The sequence below is a fragment of the Trachurus trachurus genome (genome assembly GCF_905171665.1).
Source record: "Trachurus trachurus genome assembly, chromosome: 15".
Taxonomy (NCBI): domain Eukaryota; kingdom Metazoa; phylum Chordata; class Actinopteri; order Carangiformes; family Carangidae; genus Trachurus; species Trachurus trachurus.
Genome location: NC_139906.1, coordinates 5739853 through 5762110, shown reverse-complemented (window position 1 = coordinate 5762110; position 22258 = coordinate 5739853). Strand labels below are relative to the sequence as shown.

General features: G+C 43.8%; 1 protein-coding gene across 1 annotated transcript in view; it reads right to left on the bottom strand.

The window, feature by feature from the left end:
• atrnl1a (attractin-like 1a) overlaps positions 1 to 22258 on the bottom strand; it is a gene marked incomplete at its 5' end in the record, with an annotated part of 302603 nt that overhangs the window by 146644 nt on the left and 133701 nt on the right. The window contains one exon of the mRNA XM_083988807.1: positions 10558 to 10610. Within this exon, the coding sequence (XP_083844933.1) occupies positions 10558 to 10610 (53 nt within the window). The remainder of the gene's footprint in view (positions 1 to 10557; positions 10611 to 22258) is intronic.

Here is a 22258-nt window from a genome sequence, read left to right as displayed (position 1 = left end):
AGTTACTGGCTGCATGTGAGTACAGGTGCATGTGTGTCTGCACAGTTAAACAAACAAAGGAGAGTACGACACCAAAAAAACGTCCGACACAAAACAAAACAAGTGACACCGTCGTCTCTCTGTGTTTCCAATATGTTTGATTTCAAGGCTGTTAGAAACAAGAGCATCAGCAAGGTTTCAAAGTTCACGTCAGCTAATTACAAATCCCACCTGAGAAATGTGACAGCAGTTTCACAGCCGGTCTCAATTACACGCGTGCGGGTGCAAATTCTCACACTGGATGAATTGTATCAAGGTATCACTAAAGGTATTAACGATCCCAGAAGAACTGAAATAGAAATAGTCCATGCCAATTTCTCAGGTTCACAGCTGGGTGATCTTATTACCATAATATGTGAGCTGATTCAGCCAATATGAAACAAAACACTGTGATGGGGAATGAGAAGACGAGAGGAGGAAAGCCGTCATCCGGAACATAATCTGATATTCCAGCAGTCTGCTTCGAATAGAAATCCAAAAACAAGCGTGAACTTGCCTACAATGTCAGTTTGTCAGAATCGCTGGTTGAGGTTTCATTTAATGCTTGTTAACAACTCATTATTTCCCATTTGCAACACCCGCCTGACAGAGCGCACGCCGACACGTTACAGCACCACCTCACTGGGGAAAAACAGGTTAGAAACGAGGATGGGGGAGAGTGGTGGGGGTGAACTCAAGGATGACAACGAGTCGGTGTCAAGGTGACCCGGTGGATAAATGTATGCATGAGGTCGTGTGACCTTCATTTATTAGAAACATCAACATGCCTTAACAACGATCTGAGGGGCGATTAATAATGACCAGTGTCTCAACTGGAGATTATTTACCAATTCAAATCCTATAATAAATGCAGATCAATACATTTTTTAAAGGCGGTGAGGAGAGTGAACCAGGAGGTACAACGGTACAAGGCTGCAAATTGAAATTTATTTAACAAGACAAATGTTGTGATTCCACTCAGAGCAGGATGATCTGATCTGAGGTCGATCTATCAAACCTATTGATGATTATCATGCTCATTATCAATGAATTTTCCTTTAGGGATTAATAAAGTTATTCTTATTCTTATGACACATGTCACCACTGAGAAACAATCCTGAAATATTGCAATCATGTCACAAATAAGCTGTAGATAACATCCAGGAGCTGAAAACATTGTAGTTTATATGGACATTCTAAATGGAATGTGCTTTTAACATGCGTTTTCTCAATTAAAAAAAGGCATTTTAAAAACGTGTTTATTTCGGATACAAAGTGTGATCTCACTTGTGTCTTAGGATAGATTTATTTGTATGACCCTAATGTACTTCCATGCCAAAGGGGACCTTTGCATCATGACTCTAAACTTTTACAGTATATCATATAGGTATATTTGACATTAAAGTAATTATAAATCATCAGAAATAATGTTTATTTATTACATATACATTATAGTGATATTATTATTATTATTATAGTATACCCTACCAGTCATAAGTCTGGACACACTTTCCCCAACATTTATCAATGTCAACACCGTAGAGAAACATTTACCAGCGCTGTTGCATTGGACAAAGAATATCATTTGTATTCAGTATGAAGAGTCCTGCTGCTCTGTGTATGTTATGTGCTGTGTGTTCGTCCTTTACTCAGACCGATGTAAAATTGCATGTTCTTTCAAGGGGAACCAGTGGATTAAGAAAAAAGCTTTTGGGCCTGTTAGGGCCAATTAATCCACGTCAGACAGGCGTCCAGACGGACTCCCTGTCAACAAATATTGAGGCATCCTGGACTGAAGCCAGATCGTGGTCTAATGAACGGCCTTAGGCCAGGAAAGATGTCGACTGCTGATCACTACCACGAAAGCACCGCGAGGTCTGGACGCGCTACAAGATTCACTTACTCATGTTAAACGTGCCTTTGATGTCATTTCACCATTAAAACAAGGAATCTAATCACATCCTGTAGAAAGTGGAGGTAGAGAAATCCTCCCCGCTGAGCTCTCTGCTGCTCAGAGTTTGGATGTGACGTCATTATTCAGTCGTTTCCTTCCTCTGGATTTCGTGCTGTCCGTCACTAATTGTCCATTAATTGGGATTGTGGGGCTGTCAGTAAATATTGGAGCCACTTTCCTTCGGCCTGACTAAGCTTTCCCAGCATGCCTGAGGGCGGCAGGCAGCTCCGACTGTGGCCTGACTGGTGTGAGCCGATAATTCGACTGGCTGCTGGTCTCTCTGGTAGAAGTGGTGGGACACTTGGTGGCCATCTCTAATTAGACGTCCCTCGTAGCTGACTCTGATGGAATATGACAGCGGTGTATTAAAGCGCTGTCCCGGTGATGCCTTCTCATAAATGCGAGCCTGACTGGGGGCAAACTCATTAAATGGCGAAGTTGCTTTTCATCAATTGACTGGTGGTTCAATATGACAGTGTTAACTCAACCAGAGCATCACTCTCTGCACTCTCTGCAGCAGCGCTGTCAATAGCTGGACGCTCACATTTATCAGCCTGATGAAAACATCTCATCAAAATGAGTTTCTGACTTGCTGCTTTGCGCTCGGTACTGCTGTGAAGAACAACGCTTTGCATGCGATGTGACTCCATTCTGTATTTTTTTTTGTTAAACTGCAGATGGTTGTCACGTGTTGTGCTCGAGTGATAAAGCCAGTATCTTTCTATTATCGTCCCAAAGAGGCCAAAACAAACAGTAAAATCAGATAGGAGGAGATAGGACTCTAAAGCCACGTCTCTGCTAACCAGAGCACGTCGTTCTGAAACAACCGAAGCTAATGGCTGCCTACTGCAGTCTGTGTTCAACGAGTCCTCCAACAAGTGAGTGTGAAACTGCAGCAGGATGAGAGGAAAAGAGGCAGACAGACCGACAGAGGAGTGGACTACTAAACATGTGTGATTCAGAGCAGATGCCACAGGGCGCTGGACTTTTGATATTCAGCTGTTCAACCTTGAGTAGTTGTTTGGTTTAGATAATGGCTTTCTATTCACCTTTGAGGAGTTTGTGGCAAGTGCTTAACCTCTATTCCCGGACTTTTGGAGCCCTCTAAGTGTTTTGTGTCAGGACTGCTGCTCCGTGAAGCAGACGAGCAGACAGACGCTGCTACATGGGAGGAATAAATCCATCCTGCTGCAGTCGGTGGAGGCAGCAGTGAAATATATTATTTTTTTTGGGAGGGGGGAAATGTACCATATACAGTAAATATGTGTTACTTCAAGGGCACACTCGAAGAAGCAGTGGCTTAAGTTAAGCTGACTGGAGCCTCACCTCCTCCCCAGCTAGGACTGTCTAGAGAAAACCATCATCACAAGTTCACACAGGATACAGAGACAAGTAGCTGCTGTATGTGTAAGAGGACGACAGGTTTATGAGTTAACCCTAAAGCAGTGGATGGTTTCCCCGGCCTTTGGCACTTTGAAGCAAAACAATGCTCAGATCCCCTCATGACATGTTGGTCTATGTGCAGTTCAACCATGAAACTGTCCAGCGCTTCACAAAGCATGAGCTCATGCATGAAATTTAGTGAGTGACCACATTCAGGCAGCAAAGCATACTATACAGGAGTGTTCCCTCTTTTAAGGATGCATCCTATGGCTTTGATTCGACTTTGATTGGCTGAACGTGCACCTTATTTTGTACATAATTGTTTCTATGTTTATTTCTCTCTCACCCCCATAAGTCTGATTTAAAGATGTGCAGAGTCTATGGCTCTGACTTATCTATGAACTCTACAAAACCCCCAAATCTTTCCAAGTATATCTGTCCTATTTCTTGTCAAAATGTCTAATTTCTACTCAATACTAATCTCTTTCCACATAAGACTAAGACTAGAAAAATGATCTTGTTTTTAGATTATTTTCACTTGTTTCAAACTAATTTTCACTTAAAATAAGTAGAAAAATCTGCCAGTGAAAGGAAGTTTTTTGAAAAACTTGCTCCACTATCATTTTTTTCTACTTATTTCAAGCAAAAATATGCTTGAAATAAGTAAAAAAGTGCCTAAAAATAAGCTAATTTTTATGTGATGAGTCGTATTTTAAGTATAATGAGGTTTGTTTCGACTAGAAATAAGACAAATGTTCTTGGTAAGATTGGTAAGAAGAGTTTTTGCAGTGAAATAATATCTAACATGCTTAGAAGCTATGACAAATTTATCATAGAACAATGTTTTTGTTTTTAAAACACACCCACCACAGCTCTCTGCTGCTCCTCTATCTGTTAGAGACAGGGAGGGGAAACCTGCATGCTCACGGTCCAATACTGGAAACACTCATCAACTCAAAGGCTCTAGTTTTCTCGCCAGGCACTTCTTCAGAAAAGAAGTCCTTAGCAGTGTCTGAAAAAGTCAAATTAAGCCCTGGTAGCTCATGTCAAGATAAATAATTTTCCAAGCTTTTTCCAGGGCATTTAAAGCAGAAGTAAGCGGAATATTTGTGTTAATATAAGTCTTAAATAGTTATATCTTCTGACGGCAATCACTTACATAGAGTCTTTGGTACGAAACACGGGTCTGTCAGTCACTCTGCTCTGCTGTAAGCCGAGGAGAAAACGTCTTGTATACTTCCTTGTATCCTACAAGCTTTATCCAATAAGGAGAGAGAACGGCATGAAGGGCTGTGTGTGCAGCCAAGGGATGCGCGTGAATGTGGTGACGTAGGGACGAGGACCAATAGATCCATGACGAGGGCGGGGACTGTTAACTCCATCGGCTGACAAGAAGTTAGCCAAAACGACCGGATCACTTACTTTTGCTTTAACTTTTTTTTTAAACCATCCACGTCAGCTAATACTGACAACATCTCTGCTGTCGGCTGTCTGGGGACTTCCCACCATCACACTACAAACCAAAATAAACCCACAGGTGTTGCACGTTTCTCTGACTCTACTGTAAAACCGTCTCCAACCAGGTCGCTCCTCCTGCCTCTCGTTTACTCTGCGTGTAATTTTATGTGATGAAGATAAAACGGTTTTCCCCCGTTCCAATGACATTTAAGGCCAATATTGACCTCAGCCGCAATCGTGGCTGCTTTCATCGAAGTACGAGGAAATGGATGGCTTTTAAATCAGTAATGTATACACACACTCATCTTCTGCATGTGTGTGTGTGAGAGAGAGAGAGAGTCAGGGCCGCTGTGTGCGTTCATGTGTGTGCGTCTGAGTGAGCTTGCTCTTATTCAAACACGGCTCAACCCCATTTCACAAACAGCAGAAAAGATAACGTCACATTAATGACAGAACATAATGTAGCCAAATAAACACACACACACAGACACACACGCCTCCTAAGCTGTAGCCATAGTGACACCGAGGAGCCGAGCACCCACAGAGGTTAAGAGCCTTTAAATAATGTGCGTTTGTGTTTCTATATCTGACAGTATGCATGTGCGTTATCGGAGGACCAGGCCACTGCAGTGGTGCCATCTAGTGCCTCCAAACCTCAGTCCTAAACCCACACCCACACCCACCCACCCACACACACACACACACACACACACACACACACACACACACACACACACACACACACACACACACACACACACACACACACACACACACACACACACACACACACACACACACACACACACACACACACACACACACACACACAGGAAGTTACTACAGACCAGTGAGGACAGATTCTCTGGATTCTGTCTTGGAGGATTATAAATGGTGTTTTAACCTTTCTCTTGTGTTCGGTGACACCAGTGACCCGTTTTCAGGTTTTAAATGCATAAAAGTACCACATATTGTAGATTTGTTTATAGCATCAAGGTTTTTTGACTTTGTCAGGAACCACTATTTAAACAAAATAAAACAAAACTAAATGCTCTGGTTAAAATTATGACATTTGTGGTGTTTGGGTCAATTTTGACCCGGTTATAACGATAAGAACAATAATGGGAGTTAAAACTGAAATAATAAGTGCAAAACCAACCTTTTAATGGATAAAGAAGCCTAACAATGTAACCAAGAGATGAGAAACAAATGGGATGATAAATAATTGTTTTCAGTGTGTTTTACAGCTGATTTAAGACTCGGGTCAAAACTGACCCTAACACAACAGTGGTAGCAGAAAGCTGACAAGAGGAAGGTTAATTTGAAACCAAGGGGTATACTGGAAAGAAAAAGGCCCAGAGACCCACACCAAAATATATTAAAACCATTGTTTTCATGGATAAGGAAGCCTAACAATATAACCAAGAGAAGAAAAACACATTGGACGGAAAAAAGTGTTTAGTGTATTTTACAGCTGATTTAAAACTGATCCGAACACCATAGATGGTAGCAGAAAGCTGACACAAGACGAAGGTAAAGGTAAATGTGGCGCAGCAGTAAAGGTGAACACACACGTTCTTGAGCAGAAGTTTGTTCTTGTGATCAGAGGCGACCGGTGCCATCTGTGGAATCGACTCCTCTGATTGCTGCCTCCTCTGTCGAGCCTCCGTCATTGAAACAATGATAGCCCCGACTCAAGCTGGAGGGCTATTGACATTGACAGGACTTGAACCTTATTCTAGTGTGCTGTGATATTAAAACCGATGATGGCAGCTCATCGGCTGAATGGGCGTATGGAGGCAGCGTGTGTGTGTGTGTGTGTGCGTTTGTGTGTGTGTTTGTGTGTGTGTGTGAGAGAGAGAGAGAGATCTATAGAGTGAGTGAACATGTGCTTGTGCCACAAAACATCTGTTTTGACTACAGCTCTCCTCCTCCGTCTGCCCTTTAAAAGGAAAAACCAGCAATTTGTTGCAAATGAGCTAAGTCAGTGAGATGGCTGCCAGCATCTGGAAACAGGAAATCACAGACCTGGACTCTGAGACTCTCTCTCTCTTTATCCATCCTCTCTTTCAAAAGTAGGAAACTCTTTGTAACCAGCAGCGAAGTTTGTACTTTATCTTTTCACTGCATCTCCTGACATGTTAACATGGGGCTCATCTAGACAGGAACAACTCCTCTCAGGCCTGACTGGTAACGATTACTGTGTCTTAACAGAATAAGGGCGACAAGTAAACTCCCGTGGTCATGTCATGTCAAGTGCTGCCTCTCTCAGGGGGGCAGAGGGGCAGAGGGGCAGCGGGGGCGTGACACCGTTATTACTGCAGCCAGACCTTGTAGGAAGGAGGTCACAGAGGCTGATGAGCTGCACTTTACAAGAAATGTTGTTTAAACACATGAGAATATGATTATTATATAATTATGTCTGTCTATAATTTAAGAGGGTTATTGATTTTCGAAATGTGTAAAGTGAGAACTAATATAAAATACAAATGTGTTTCAGTCTTGGGAGTTTAAATATGGAATAAGCTCAGTGATGAGCTGAAGACATGTAGTTCTTTGTTGAGTTGTAAGAAAGTCTTGAAAGGTCAAATAATGAAAAATTATAAAATACAGTAATGATTACTTTCATCTTATTATTTTGTACTGTTGATATTCTAGGTAATCTAAAAGAGTGTAAAGGACAGGCAAATATAAGCCTTGGGCTTCAGCCTATTCCCTTTTCTGTCACTGTATGATATTTTCTTTTGTGTGTGTGAGAAACGTATAGTTGCAATTGTGTATAATATGTGCTGGCTAAATTGTTCACGCAAAATGGTTGATTTTGATATTAGTGTTGTGTGACCAAAATAAACCATTTCATTCATTCATTCATTCATTCCTCTTCTCTACCTAAGTTTAATTGAAGTAAAACTGAACTCAAGAGGAGTCACATGGTTTTGGAGGCTTCTGATGTCCGGTTGGATGAGCTTCTTATATCCTCCTGAGAACCAGAGAAAAAAAGTGTCTTACAATTTCTTTTTTTTTTTTGATTTCCTATCTGTTTGGGCCTAAAAGAACACCTTACAATTTTATTTTATTTTAATATATTTTTAATTTTAATTTTACAGCATGTCCACTGTAGAGGACAACAGGGCGATTTCCGTGTGAAAATACAACTGAATTGAGATAATTATAGTAATATAGTTATAGCAGTGTAATAGTGATATTAACCCAAGAATACATTTAATTAGATAAAAAAGACTAACCCACACACCTCCAGTCGCTTCTTGCTAATGCAGAAGCCCTAACAAGTCGATTACCGAATGCAGTTGAAAAGTGAGGAGTCACAATTAGTTCCAAAAATGCACGCACTTTGCTGACTGTGACAGTATTAGCAACTCAACCTGTTCATTTCCCTGTCAATACCTGCTAGTGTTATGTTGAGAAAACAGAGGACACACTGGTTTAGTGTTAGGCTAATGTGGCCATGTTTAGTTTTTTCTTGAGCTCACCACAACCTGGTAGGCCTGCTATGGCAGCCTCGCCAAAAGTCAAAGTAAAAACAACAGGGTCCATACTATAATCGAGTGAACTAACTATTTAACTAACCCAAATACTAACTGAGAAGCATATCTAACTTAAACACTTAAACTACTTACTTAAACACAACAACAGCTAGTTATTATTAGAAACAGATACAGTAGGGAAGACAGATAGGAACATTGATGCATTCGGTAATCGACTTGTCAGGGATTCTGCATCAGTAGGAAGAAGCTGGAGGAGAGTGGGTGAGTTGTGTTTTTGTTTCTTTTCAATAGAAATCAGTCAAAGCTAGCAGGTGTTTGATGCCTTGTATGGGATGGAACCCTGTTTGCACTGTTGATGTAGTTTGGTGCTGTTCTGAGCATTATTTGTCGCTATCAGTGGCTTTTTCGATGACGTTGGCTCGTGGCTCATAGACAGCAGTGTTTTTCTATCTGGCTGTCTATGCTGAAGTCACTACAACTAGAGAAGTTTGCAGTCTAAAAACTTGATCTCTGGAGGTGGGGTTCTACTGGGTCTGATGGTGCATTAGACCATGGGTTAAACTTGTGCCGGAATATCCCTTAATGCTGTGTTTTAATTCCAGTGTCATGGATGTGATCTGACTCCCTACTGACCAAACTCATAAGCATATTTTTGGCAATTTGCAAATATTCAACAATAGTGACACATAGTACAGCAATAATCTAACAGATTTAAATACATTAACCTGAAACAAAGCAAAAAAAACATAGCCTACAAGTTAGTCTGGCCAACAGAGCATGACGACTTTCCTTCTCCCTCTCTGGCTCTGAGTCTGTCTCATCAGATTCTCCTACATCTTCTTCCTCTCCTTCTTCATCACCACCTTTCCCTATCATAGGCTGATTGATTCTCATCCCCATCCCTTTCCTCATTTGACAGCTCTAAATCTGAATCTCTCTCTATTATCTACTAGAATCCCCTCTGCTTCACTTCTTTCTCCTACAACGATGTGCAGTCATTAAATACATTAAAATGGTCCTGGTGTCCACTACAGTTGACATTCATAAGAGGACTGTTATTTCAAAACAGAAATTATGAAACTGTTTTCAGATGTAATAATATTGTTATTGACATGTTAACAAACAAGAATATATATAATTATCCTGGTAAAAATAGCAATAGATAACAAATATTTGTGTTACCCCTCCTCTCTCCATGAAATGTGTGTTTTGGTATGGCGGCCATCTTGATAGAGAAAAAAAGTAAAGTTCCCACCATGCAAACCCATCACATGACACATCACTGGAAAGCCCAGGATGTCCTCTACAGAATACTATAGGGCTTGATAGGGTAACTCCAAATACTTAAGGAAGATACAGGTGAACAAAGTGTCCACTACAGAGGACATACATGCATGGGCCGGGTCTCAGGAGGATATTATTAAACGTGCTGTAACACAACTCTTTATGGTTATCTGACCTCACTACAGTGCGACACCAACAGCGAACTGTCCAGATCATCACAGATTTGAATTTACTCACTCAATATTAGTTGCTCAACTAGAAAAGTAGAATTTTTTTGTAGCAAAGACGAGAGGTTAGGTTTGAAAATGCAAATATTAGTGTCATACTGTTTATAGCCATGATAGATAGTCTGATTGTATATTCTTGAAGCATCCACGTTGCACTGAAATCTGCTTTTTCAAACATATTTTGGCTCAACTGTAACACTGTAGTGCTGCTGTGATCATTTTAACAGCAGAAATGGATCTTGCTGCAGAAATATCATTCAAACCTGGGGGAATTTTTAACTTGTTAGTGTTATTTTTTATTACAAGTGGAATTCAACATCATCTCCAGTCACTCTATTTGACCCCAACCTCTGTTCTCATGTGTGAAAATATTGTTTTTTTTACATTATAGGTTTTAACTTTTGTTATTTTTTTACAGAAGCCTCTGACATCTACGTACAAAGATGATGTTTGTTTAATATTGAATATTGTTTTGAGAGAGAGAGAGAGGAAAACAAAACTTCAGTCAGTCAGAGTCAGGAAGTCAGGAGGTGAGACTCTCAGTCTGGTGACAAACATGAGACACACACTGACACCGTGTGACGTGAAGCGCTTTGAGTGTGTGTGTGTGTGTGTGTGTGTGTGTGTGTGTGTGTGTGTGTGTGTGTGTGTGTGTGTGTGTGTGTGTGTGTGTGTGTGTGTGAGGTTAGGGAGACTCAGCTGCTGTGGCGACAGGCAGGATACTTACAATAGCATGTTCCTCTGAGAGGGTTTCCAAGGTAACGGTTCTCTGAGTCACATCTGGAACGACACGGGGAAGAGGACAGAGGCACAAAGAAAGAGAGGGAGGAAGAAGAGAGAAAGAAAAACAACATTAGTATTCAACACAGGTCAAGTTTTTACTTTACTAAGACACATTTTTGTTAGAGTGTGTGTGAGTTGTGTGTATGTGTGTGCGTCAGGTGGGCCCTCGCTGCAGGTATCGTCTTCTCCCAACCCTTACACTGTGATTTCCCATGACAGTCTTGTCTAGCTGTAGCTGCTCTGTTTTCCCAGAGGCCCACACACACACACACACACACACACACACACACACACACACACACACACACACACACACACACACACACACACACACACACACACACACACACACACACACACACACACACACACACACACACACACACACACACACACACACACACACACACACACACACACACACACACACACACACACACACACACACTCTCTCTCTTTCTCTCACACACACAAACGCACAAACGCACACACACTCTCAAACATAAATAAGTATCTGAGAGAACACCTTTATTTGTTATGGCACTTTTTAAAACACACTGTTGTAAAGTGCTTCACAGTTAAGATTGTGTATCTGCCTGCCAATCTACATCTACTGTATCCATCCATCCATCCATCAACACCTACTGTACACATCAATTAAAGCCAACGGCCAAACAGAGAATCAATAAAAAGACTAAACTTTAATATACGTTTTTATCAGTGTTTAAAAAAAAAAAAAAAAAGGTTCAACAGATCTGATGGAGGAATAAAAAGCCAGTATCAGGCAAGTAGAGGAGGAGCAGAAGTTATTGATCATAGGGAAGATTGTATTGTAGTATAGGTTTGATTTTTAGCAATATTTTTCAGCAGATTATTCAGGTTGCAAGGTTTAACTGAGAAATCAATCTACCTTTAATCAACTTAGTAATGGTATTAGTAAGATGTAGCCCACTGGGATGACTGGCAGGTGGATTTAGACGGTACAGGTTGAGCAACAGGACTCAAGGCATCAAGTATTGATCCTCAAAAAAGCTCTACAGCTTCCTAGGATGTCCCATTTCACATACGGTAATGTAAATCCAAAACTTAATGTTTTTACTCTTGTTTTGTTTTTTTAAATAGATATGTGAATAAATAAATGAATAGATGATCCTGTCCACAAAGACTTTTAGGAAGTTTTCACAGGGATCAGTGGAGTAAATGATGAGTGAGTCCAGTTGTTGGTAAAAGCTGGTTACTTAAGTTGTAAAAAAAAAAAATGTTAAGCTTGTTATTTTTTGATTAGATTAGATCAGAAAATGCCACTCATGCATTTTTGATGAGTTCATTAAAAGCTGCATGTGACAGTAGTGAACATAAAAACTTTGTTTTCGCCCGTCTCTGCTCAACATAGAATAATCCATCTTTCCGAGGGGACAGGTTGACAACCGGGGGTCGGTCTGGACTTAATTGGAGCCACGGTATCAAGAGCAGAGGTGGACAGTTAGTGGAGTCATTAATATTGGAAAATCAAAGAGTCAAATCAGAGAGCAGAGTTGAAAACCGAGCTGCTCATTAAAGATGCAGGAGTGGCCAGTTCAGAGCTGACTGTAGGACCCTCATACAGCACGTTAGTGGTCTGAAATCAAATCAGCCATGTACGAGGAATTAGCATCAAGGGAGTGTGCACAGTTGTGTGTGGACTCACTGTTGTGGTTGGTTAAACAATTTTGCATCAAATCAGTGGCATGAGAATCATCAATGTGAAAGTTAAAATCCCTGATAATAACGATCAAACTGGAGTATAACACTCGTTTAATCCAAAAAGATAGAGGTCCAAAGATGCAGGAGTCATTGGAATCACAATCCACTGGAGAAGCAGGTCTAAAAGAAACAGTCATGAAGGACAAAGCCTCTTGAATATTAAAGATTCATCATTCCCTCTGAGCTTAAATAATTTCAGGCTACAGTTGATTTGCAACAACAACAACAACTATAGATTCAAATGGAGCAGATATCTCTTGTGCTGTGGAAACATTTACGGTTTGAGGCAGGATGTGCTCTCTGGATAGATAGATAGATTGATTGATTGATTGATTGATTGATGTGCATTAAAAAACAAAAGAAAAGGAAACATCCATCCATCCATCCATTTTCATCCGCTTGATCCGGAGTCGTGTCGCGGGGGCAGCAGTCGGAGCAGGGATCCCCAGACTTCCCTCTCCCCGGACACTTCCTCCAGCTCTTCCGGGGGGACCCCAAGGCGTTCCCAGGCCAGCCGAGTGACGTAGTCACTCCAGCGTGTCCTGGGTCTTCCGCGGGGCCTCCTCCCGGTGGGACATGCCCGGAACACCTCACGAGGGAGGCGTCCAGGGGGCATCCTATACAGGTGCCCGAGCCACCTCAGCTGGCTCCTCTCGATGTGGAGGAGCAGCGGCTCTACTCCGAGCTCCTCCCGGGTGACAGAGCTCCTCACCCTATCTCTAAGGGAGCGCCCCGCCACCCTGCGGAGGAAACTCATTTCGGCCGCTTGTATCCGGGATCCCGTTCTTTCGGTCATGACCCAGAGTTCATGACCATAGGTGAGGGTGGGAACGTAGATCGACCGGTAAATCGAGAGCTTTGCCTTTCGGCTCAGCTCCTTCTTCACCACGACGGACCGATACAATGACCGCATTACTGCGGCCGCCGCACCGATCCGCCTGTCGATCTCGCGCTCCGTTCTCCCCTCACTCGTGAACAGGACCCCAAGATACTTAAACTCCTCCACCTGAGGCAGGAACTCTCCCCCGACCTGGAGGGTGCAAGCCACCTTTTTCCGGTCGAGAACCATGGCCTCGGACTTAGAGGTGCTGATTCTCATCCCAGCTGCTTCACACTCGGCTGCAAACCGCCCCAGTGCATGCTGAAGGTCCTGGCTCGAGGGAGCCAACAAGACCACATCATCTGCAAAAAGCAGAGATGAAATCAAGTGGCTCCCGAACCGTACCCCCTCCGGCACTTGGCTGCGCCTAGAAATTCTGTCCATATAAATAATGAACAGAACCGGTGACAAAGGGCAGCCCTGCCGGAGTCCAACACGCACCGGGAACAGGTCTGACTTACTGCCGGCAATGCGAACCAAGCTCCTGCTCCGGTCATACAGGGACCGTACAGCCCTCAGCAGAGGGCCTCCGACCCCATACTCTCGGAGCACCTCCCACAGGATGCCACGTGGGACACGGTCGAAAGCCTTCTCCAGGTCCACAAAACACATGTGGACTGGTTGGGCAAACTCCCATGCACCCTCGAGCACCCTGCGGAGGGTGTAGAGCTGGTCCAGCGTTCCACGGCCAGGACGAAAACCGCATTGTTCCTCCTGAATCCGAGGTTCGACTATCGGCCGAATTCTCCTCTCCAGCACCCTGGAATAGACTTTCCCCGGGAGGCTGAGGAGTGTGATCCCCCGGTAGTTGGGACACACCCTCCGGTCCCCCTTTTTGAAGAGAGGGACCACCACCCCGGTCTGCCAGTCCAGAGGCACTGTCCCCGACTGCCACGCGATGCTGCAGAGGCGTGTCAGCCACGACAGCCCCGCAACATCCAGAGACTTGAGGTACTCAGGGCGGATCTCATCCACCCCCGGTGCCTTGCCACTGAGGAGCTTCCGGACTACCTCAGTGACTTCAGCTTGGGTGATGAATGAATCAACCTCTGAATCCTCAGCCTCTGCTTCCTCGACGGAAGGCGTGTCATTGGGATTGAGGAGATCCTCGAAGTATTCCTTCCACCGCCCGACGATATCCCCAGTCGAGGTCAACAGCTCCCCTCCTCCACTGTAAACAGTGTTGGCGGAGCACTGCTTCCCCCTCCTGAGGCGTCGGATGGTTTGCCAGAATTTCCTCGAGGCCGACCGGTAGTCCTCCTCCATGGCCTCCCCGAACTTTTCCCAGACCCGAGTTTTTGCTTCCGTGACCGCCCGGGCTGCTGTCCGCTTGGCCTGCCGGTACCCGTCAGCTGCCTCGGGAGTCCCCCGAGCTAGCCAGGCTCGGTAGGACTCCTTCTTCAGCTTGACGGCATCCCTTACTTCTGGTGTCCACCACCGGGTTCGGGGATTACCGCCGCGACAAGCACCGGAGACCTTACGGCCACAGCTCCGGATGGCCGCGTCAACAATGGAAGTGGAGAACATGGTCCATTCAGACTCAATGTCTCCGGCTTCCCTCGGAATCCGGTCAAAGCTCTCCCGGAGGTGGGAGTTGAAGACCTCCCTGACAGGGGATTCTGCCAGACGTTCCCAGCAGACCCTCACGATACGCTTGGGTCTGCCAAGTCTGACCAGCTTCCTCCCCTGCCAGCGGATCCAACTCACCACCAGGTGGTGATCAGTTGACAGCTCAGCCCCTCTCTTCACCCGAGTGTCCAAGACATACGGCCGGAGATCAGATGACACGACTACAAAGTCGATCATTGACCTCCGGCCTAGGGTGTCCTGGTGCCACGTGCACTGATGGACACCCTTATGCCTGAACATGGTGTTCGTTATGGACAAACTGTGGCTAGCACAGAAGTCCAATAACAAAACACCGCTCGGGTTCAGATCGGGGAGGCCGTTCCTCCCAATCACACCTCTCCAGGTAACACTGTCGCTGCCCACGTGGGCATTGAAGTCCCCCAGCAGAACGATGGAGTCCCCAGTTGGAGCGCTTTCCAGCACCCCTCCCAGGGCCTCCAGGAAGGCCGGGTACTCTGCACTGCCGTTCGGCCCGTAGGCCGAGACAACAGTGAGAGACCTATCCCCGACCCGAAGGCGCAGGGAAACGACCCTCTCGTTCAGTGGGGAGAACTCCAACACATGGCGGCTGAGCTGGGGGGCTATGAGCAAGCCCACACCAGCTCGCCGCCTCTCACCATGGGCAACTCCAGAGTGGAAGAGAGTCCAGCCTCTCTCAAGGAGTTGGGTTCCAGAGCCCAGGCTGTGCGTGGAGGTGAGCCCGACTATCTCTAGTCGATACCTCTCAGCCTCCCGCACGAGCTCAGGCTCTTTCCCCCCCAGCGAGGTGACATTCCATGTCCCTAAAGCCAGAGTCGTTGTCCGGGGATTGGGTCGCCGGGGCCCCCGCCCACGGCTGCCACCCAAAACACACGGCACCGGCCCCTCATGGTCCTTCCTGCGGGTGGTGGGCCTACTGGAAGGCGGGCCCACGTCGCTCCTTCGGGCTGGGCCCGGCCGGGTCCCGTGGGCGGAGACCCGGCCACCAGGCGCTCGCCTGCGAGCCCCTACCCCAGGCCTGGCTCCAGGGTGGGGCCCCGGTGACGCCGATCCGGGCGACGTGAACGTCCTCGATATTGTTCCACTCATGAGGGGTTTTGGAACATACTAACAAAAGGAAACATACTTTGACCAAAACCCAATGACATTTCAGTTTAAATATATCTCACATTATGGATGTTTTTAAAAAAAGAAAGACTAATGACAAGAAAAAAAAATGCATTGTGAATATAAATAAACAATAAAACCTCAGGCCCTGTCAGTCAGTCTTGTCAAAGATTCTCCTCAGCTTTTCATTTGCATTTCCTTTTGACATTTCAGCTTTCAGCTATTCTCAGTGACCAGATAGAGGACGACTGTCTTTTTTTTTTAAAAAGGCACACGTTCGCTGATGGACAGTAATTGGCTGTGGTTGAAAGTTGTGACCTTTACTGTAGGTTAAGAGAAAGTCTCTGATGACCAGTAAGCTCCACCATCACACAATGTATATTAAAAAAAAAGAAATATAATGATTTTTTCATACAGGATTTGCATTAGTGTCCTGAGGTCCAGGAACCGGGGGGGTCTCCTTAGGACAATATACATTTAACACTAAGTCAAGGTAATTAAAAGGAAAAGAGTAGGGCTACTGTTTTTTTCTTTCTTTTTCCTTAGTTACCATCAAGGAATGATGTTTCTGGCTTTTGCGGCTATTAAAGTGTCAAGATGGTCGTCGTGTACCTGAAGTAGTTCAGACCACAGATAGGAAAATTATCGCCTGGCAGTCGAGAACAAAAGCCGGACTTCTCAGACAGAGATGGTCAAAGTGTGACAAGAGAACCAGAATGTAATTGTCATTATAATGTCAGAGCTTTTAACATGTCTTTAAAGAACGTTTTTAGCACTAGTGTGAATCGTATTTTTCTGTGTGTCAGAGTGTCAGTGGTTCTGTTAGACTTTAGATTTCATCTGGAACGACTTGAGAAAAAAAAAGAGAAAAATCAGAACATGTTTACAGACATTACAGCAGCCTGATGAAACTCTGCATCACTGGATTGTAGAGAGGGAAGAAAAAAAAAAAAGGAAACTCACTGGTTATCAAACCCACATGCAGGTCTTTGACAGGCTTTACTAAATATGGACAATAAATCATCCAAAACACCTCACAGTCTGCACTGCACTGCTCTGTTTCCCATTGTAACGGGGGAAGTGGGTGCAGGGAAGACAGAGCGAAGTACTGTAGGTGGTGGAGAAAAACAAAGAACTCACAGGAAAAGAATGAGAGAGAGGGAAAAAAGGAGGGATAAGAGAGGGAGGACAGAGAGGGCAGGTGAGGTTTACAGCCCAGAGTGTGTTTGTGAATTCTCTCGTAGCGCCGTGGCGGGTCACAGAGCGGCGCCGGATACTGAATATTTCATTCTTCTATAAACCTCCGGCCAAGGACGAGGTCTTAAAAACCACAGCAGCCTCGCGGAGCTCACAGAGGCCGAGCCTGGAAGTTTACAACAACACTAAAAAGCAAACAGCAAAACGCTTTTCCCTCTAATAGCGGCGCATAAACATACGTGAATCCTGGATGACACTGATAAAAATGGCCGTTGTTGAGTCCTTCTTTTTCTTTTCAGGAAGCCACAAGCGCTCAAATTTCACTTCATTTTGGCGCCGCTCTGTAGTTACTGTATGGGTTTGATACGGAAAAATACTTTGTGGATACGACAAAAATGGAAGATAAAGAAAAATAGTTTAAAGGTAAAATCAGAAGAAGTTAAGTTTGATTACATCTTTATGGCAAAGACGTTTTGAAATATCCAGTTTACCAGTGAATGGAGGAGGTAACTTTCAAAATAAGGTTTCATCCCACACATGAAGGAAGGAAGGAAGCAAGAAAGAATGAATGAAAGACAGCAAAAAAGAAAGACAGCAAGAAAGAAAGAAAAGACTTCCTGCAGAGGTGGAGAAGTGAAGCTTAAGCCTGGATGAAAGAGGCTTATTAAACCAACAGTGTGGGATCCAGAGCAGAGCGAGCAGCTTCCTCTCATGAGGACTGTGACTTTAAAAGCTTTGGAGTTGCTCCCAGCCGACTGACACAAAGGAGCACATTGAGGACGGAGCTTATTTCAGCACAAGACGATTTATTGTGATAAATGTAAAGTAAACGTCATAAATTGCAGAGGGCCGCGTTCTGAGTCGACGAAGATCTGAAAGCATTAAAGAAATGTCACGACATCAGGTCCAGCTGTTGATAATGACAGCTGTTTTAGGATCCAGTGTTGTTTAAGGACATCAGCAGCAGGGTGGACAGACACTTCCTGACCCTGGTCCACTCTGCCTTCCTGCACTCGGTGCCCAATTCACATCAAACCAGCACTTTGTTGAGTCAGAGACTGTGGAGACCAAAGTGAAAGGAAATATGCTGTTTCATGCAGCGTAACACAGTTTCAACTGGGGGAAGAGATGACTTTCACTGTGTGAAGTCACAATTTTACAGTTTTCTTTTGGTGACTATATTCATTTCCTCAATGCCGGAAAACATGATGCTTTAGGTTGATTGAGTCTTAAAGAGGAACTATGAAGGACTTTCATTAATTATGCTACATTTTTACCTTAATAAAACAGCTTCAGAGTAACTGTGATAGTTAAAGGGATACTTCTCCCAAAATCGACAATTCACCAATTTTCTAGTATGGAGGTATTTGAATGTTTCATAGTATGGGTAAAGCGTTTTGATTTTTCTGGCATGACGGTGAGTAGAAAATTGGTGAATTATTGATTTTGGGTGAAGTATCTCTTTAAATAAATGACTTGTAACTCGTCTCTTGGCTGAAAAACAACTTTGTAAGATCAGAACCTTCGCCCCGGTGTCCCAGCTCTTGTCTCTGCAGCACAGCAACACAAACGCGCCCCGTAATCTGTAATCTCTTGTTTATGACGGATAAGAATACTACACAAATACTGTATACACATTAGGGCTGACCCAAAAAATTCGAAGCTTCGTTCGTTGCCATGGTAATCGATCATGAAAGTCCGTGATCGATTTTTTCCCCCCTCCTTTTTCCGTTTTTGACACCGGTTCTCATCGGCAATTGTTACATTAAAATGAGTAGGCTACTTGGCATCCTGGAAACTTGCCTGATTTTGGATATATGCAGTGTTTGTTTGCCATTACTTTCATTATTTCTGCCCGTGCACCCCCCGCCCCCCGTCCCGTCAGACGTTACGATCGCGCACCCCGCCGGCCGCCGAAGCTTCGATTAAAATCGATTTTATGTCCGCGAAGCTTCGATTATCAAAATATGATAATACATAATACACATCGTAACATCTTATTATGATATATATAACGTTATGTACCGCTCTATTGATTGATTTATTGCCGGCTTCGTTGTAAACAAATGCTAGACATAGCATAGACTAAACATAGCTAGGAGGAGGCTTAGCAAAACAGAGGAAAAGTGACAGGACTTACATAGTTCCCCTTTAAATGTCATGTCAGAAAAACATCCTTCTGAATTTGGTTCTGCTGTTGATCAAATGCTAAAAGTGAAGTGTTTTCAACCTGCTCACTAACACACTCGTAATGTCACTAGCTTATGAGCTAATATACAGTATATTAGCCACACAGCTACCTTGAAACTTTCTTCAATCTAGTCACGTAGTTTTTGTTCCGTTTATAAAACACGAACACCTCACCATCGCCACATTAAGTAACAACAAAAACAAAGCTAGCTGTGTAGCTCCTGGGGCTAACAGGGGCTAAAAAAGGAGTTTTCAGGTTTATGTGAATGTGTTTAATCCAACATGAAGAGCCACAGAGAAGGGGGATAAGCAGTCTGGGAAGAGGCTAAATTGGAGAGTGTGTGTGTGTGTGTGTGCGTGTGGAGGGGGTGTTTTCTCTCCTGGGGGGGACACTAAAGTCTGGGACGCAGAGCTCCAACAAAAAAGGGGATGGACACTTAAGCTGCTTACAACAGTCCACTGGGGAAAGGATAAGGGCCACACAGGACGGGACTACCTCATCACTTAAAACACACGGTGACTCAGCTGCAGGCTGACGCAAACATACATACAAATGAGTGTGTTTTTGTGCTTGTGTGTGTGTCACCTATTTTATCAATGTGTATTTGATTCATAAAAGTCTAAAAATGCTGAAAACTGTACACTTATAAAAAAATAAATGAATAAAAAAGAAAAATACACAACGTACCAAATTCTGTTTCAGCTAAATTCAACTTGACAAACATTTATAGGCACAAACACAAAGTCCCCACAGCCAAGTACAGGAAAAGATGCTAATTAGAAGTCAATTAGTGGATTTACTTTACATTCAGAGAAGAATCCAATTAAAAGCCAAATCAACACAACTAAACAATCAGTCAAACATAATGCATCATGGGAGAAAACAGGGGAATAAAGTGGAGATTTCTGTAAAGTGCATGTTTACTGTAAGTGCTCACTCACTCACAACCAACCAACACGACCAATAAATCAGGTTAGGATTTAATTATTTATGAAAGTCGTTAATTAAAACTGTTACTACTGTAACACACCGGAACAGCAGGACGACATCTGGCGAGCAAACTACCTGAAGCGTCTACCTGAGTATCTGCAGCTGAGGTTCAACAATCCTGACCTCTCACCCTCACACTCGGAGCTACAACAGCTGTTACTCTTCACACCTTCAACAGCAGCCAGGTGAGCGCACTGTTCACTGGCTTCAGCTCTGAAGAGTCACGTTCACTCTAATGAAGCGTGTTAACGGGCTGTCCAACACAGCGGTCCACGGAGAAACTGTCTCTGGAACGACTGGTACCAGAGTTCAGTGTAAATGTGCATTGATCTGAGACGGGAAAGGCATGAATCAAATTCTAGAAAAAAGGAGAAACTTAAAAAAAACAAAAAAAAACGTAAGCTGTACTGAAAATGACTTGACATGTTTGCATCATGTTCACAAGATCGAAACATTTGTGCCAAATTTAAAAGGAACTCCTTATACATTTCTGAGTTGTGGTGTTTAAAAGACCTTTGAGCCCTGAGGGATATTTGTCGCAGAAGTTACAGTATGTTACACTGAGATAAAATGTCCACACTATAGGAATCGACTGATATGTGTTTTTTTTCTTCAGGGCCGATACAGATTATTAGTAGTCAAGGAAGCCGATAATCTAAATTTAGAAGCAATTTTCATAATAAAAAATTAAAATTTTGGTGTCAATATTTACAATAACACACAGAATATAGTATAGGCCTGTCAGATCGAACTTCGCTATTCAAACAGAATTTGAATTATTATCAAAATGACAACATTCAAAGGTAAAAACTGACGTTTGAGGGTGTGCCTTCCGCAATGACGCAAATTAACGTAGGGCGTCGTGAAGTTCGGGGTATTAAACATGTTGATAAAACAAACAATTTAGTTGTTGTGCATGATGTAGAGCTGCAGCTTCAAATTTAGGAGCAGAGTTTTTTTAATTGTCCGTTGTCCGTGTTCCCACACTACACGCACATTTTTTATTTTTTTATTTTTATCGATCGATCTGCGGACCACTTATGTGCCGATCACGGATCAACTGTGATCCGTTGCATCACTACTATATAATATTGTGTTGCAAATGTTACATAACAGATTTGGTTGGAATGCCCTTTAGTGGACGTGGGACGTAATAAGTTGGTATAGGTGGATATAATGAGCTAATAAAAAAACAACAACACACTAGAGGTCGACCGATTCATCGGTTTGGCGGATTAATCGGCCCCGATAGGACGTTTTACAAACTATCGTAATTAACGGAAAATGGCCCCGATAGTGGCCGATGGCTGTTTTTTTTTTTGTTTTTTTTTTCCCCGCAGCGCCGTGAACTGCTCCTTCCATGGCCTGCTGCTCTCTGTCTCTCTGATCACTGAGGGGCGGGGCTGCTCTGCACACACAGCGCGCATGGGGGAGGGAGGGAGGGGGGGGAGAGAGAGACAGGGAGGGGGGGAGAGAGAGAGAGACGGTGCGTGAGCAGCGCAGCGGCAGCAGAGAGAGGGAGAGAGGAGAAGGAGGTGGAGACGACGACACGCGTCACTGTAAGTGTATTTAAGTTGAAAGTGAACAGACATAACCTCCTTGGTGGAGGCAATAAGTACCACCTGTTCAACAAGCATAAACGTGCATCATATTTCAGCATAAACAGCGACATTTCCACCGCAAGTTTTACGCAACCACACGTGCTTAACAATTAACAGCTCGTTAAAAACACGCTAAAAGAAAGCTGTCTCTGTGTAGTCTGTTCATCTTAGTTTGCCATGAATCTTAAAAATTGGCAATTTCTTGTAAACTTTAGCCGCTGGCTGAGACAAACCAGCCCCCCCCCTCGATTTTTCCCCCCCAGATATTATGGAGGTTATAGTGACTTTGCTGTTGGAAACTTTACTGTTGCTGCAGTGGGTTAGCTAG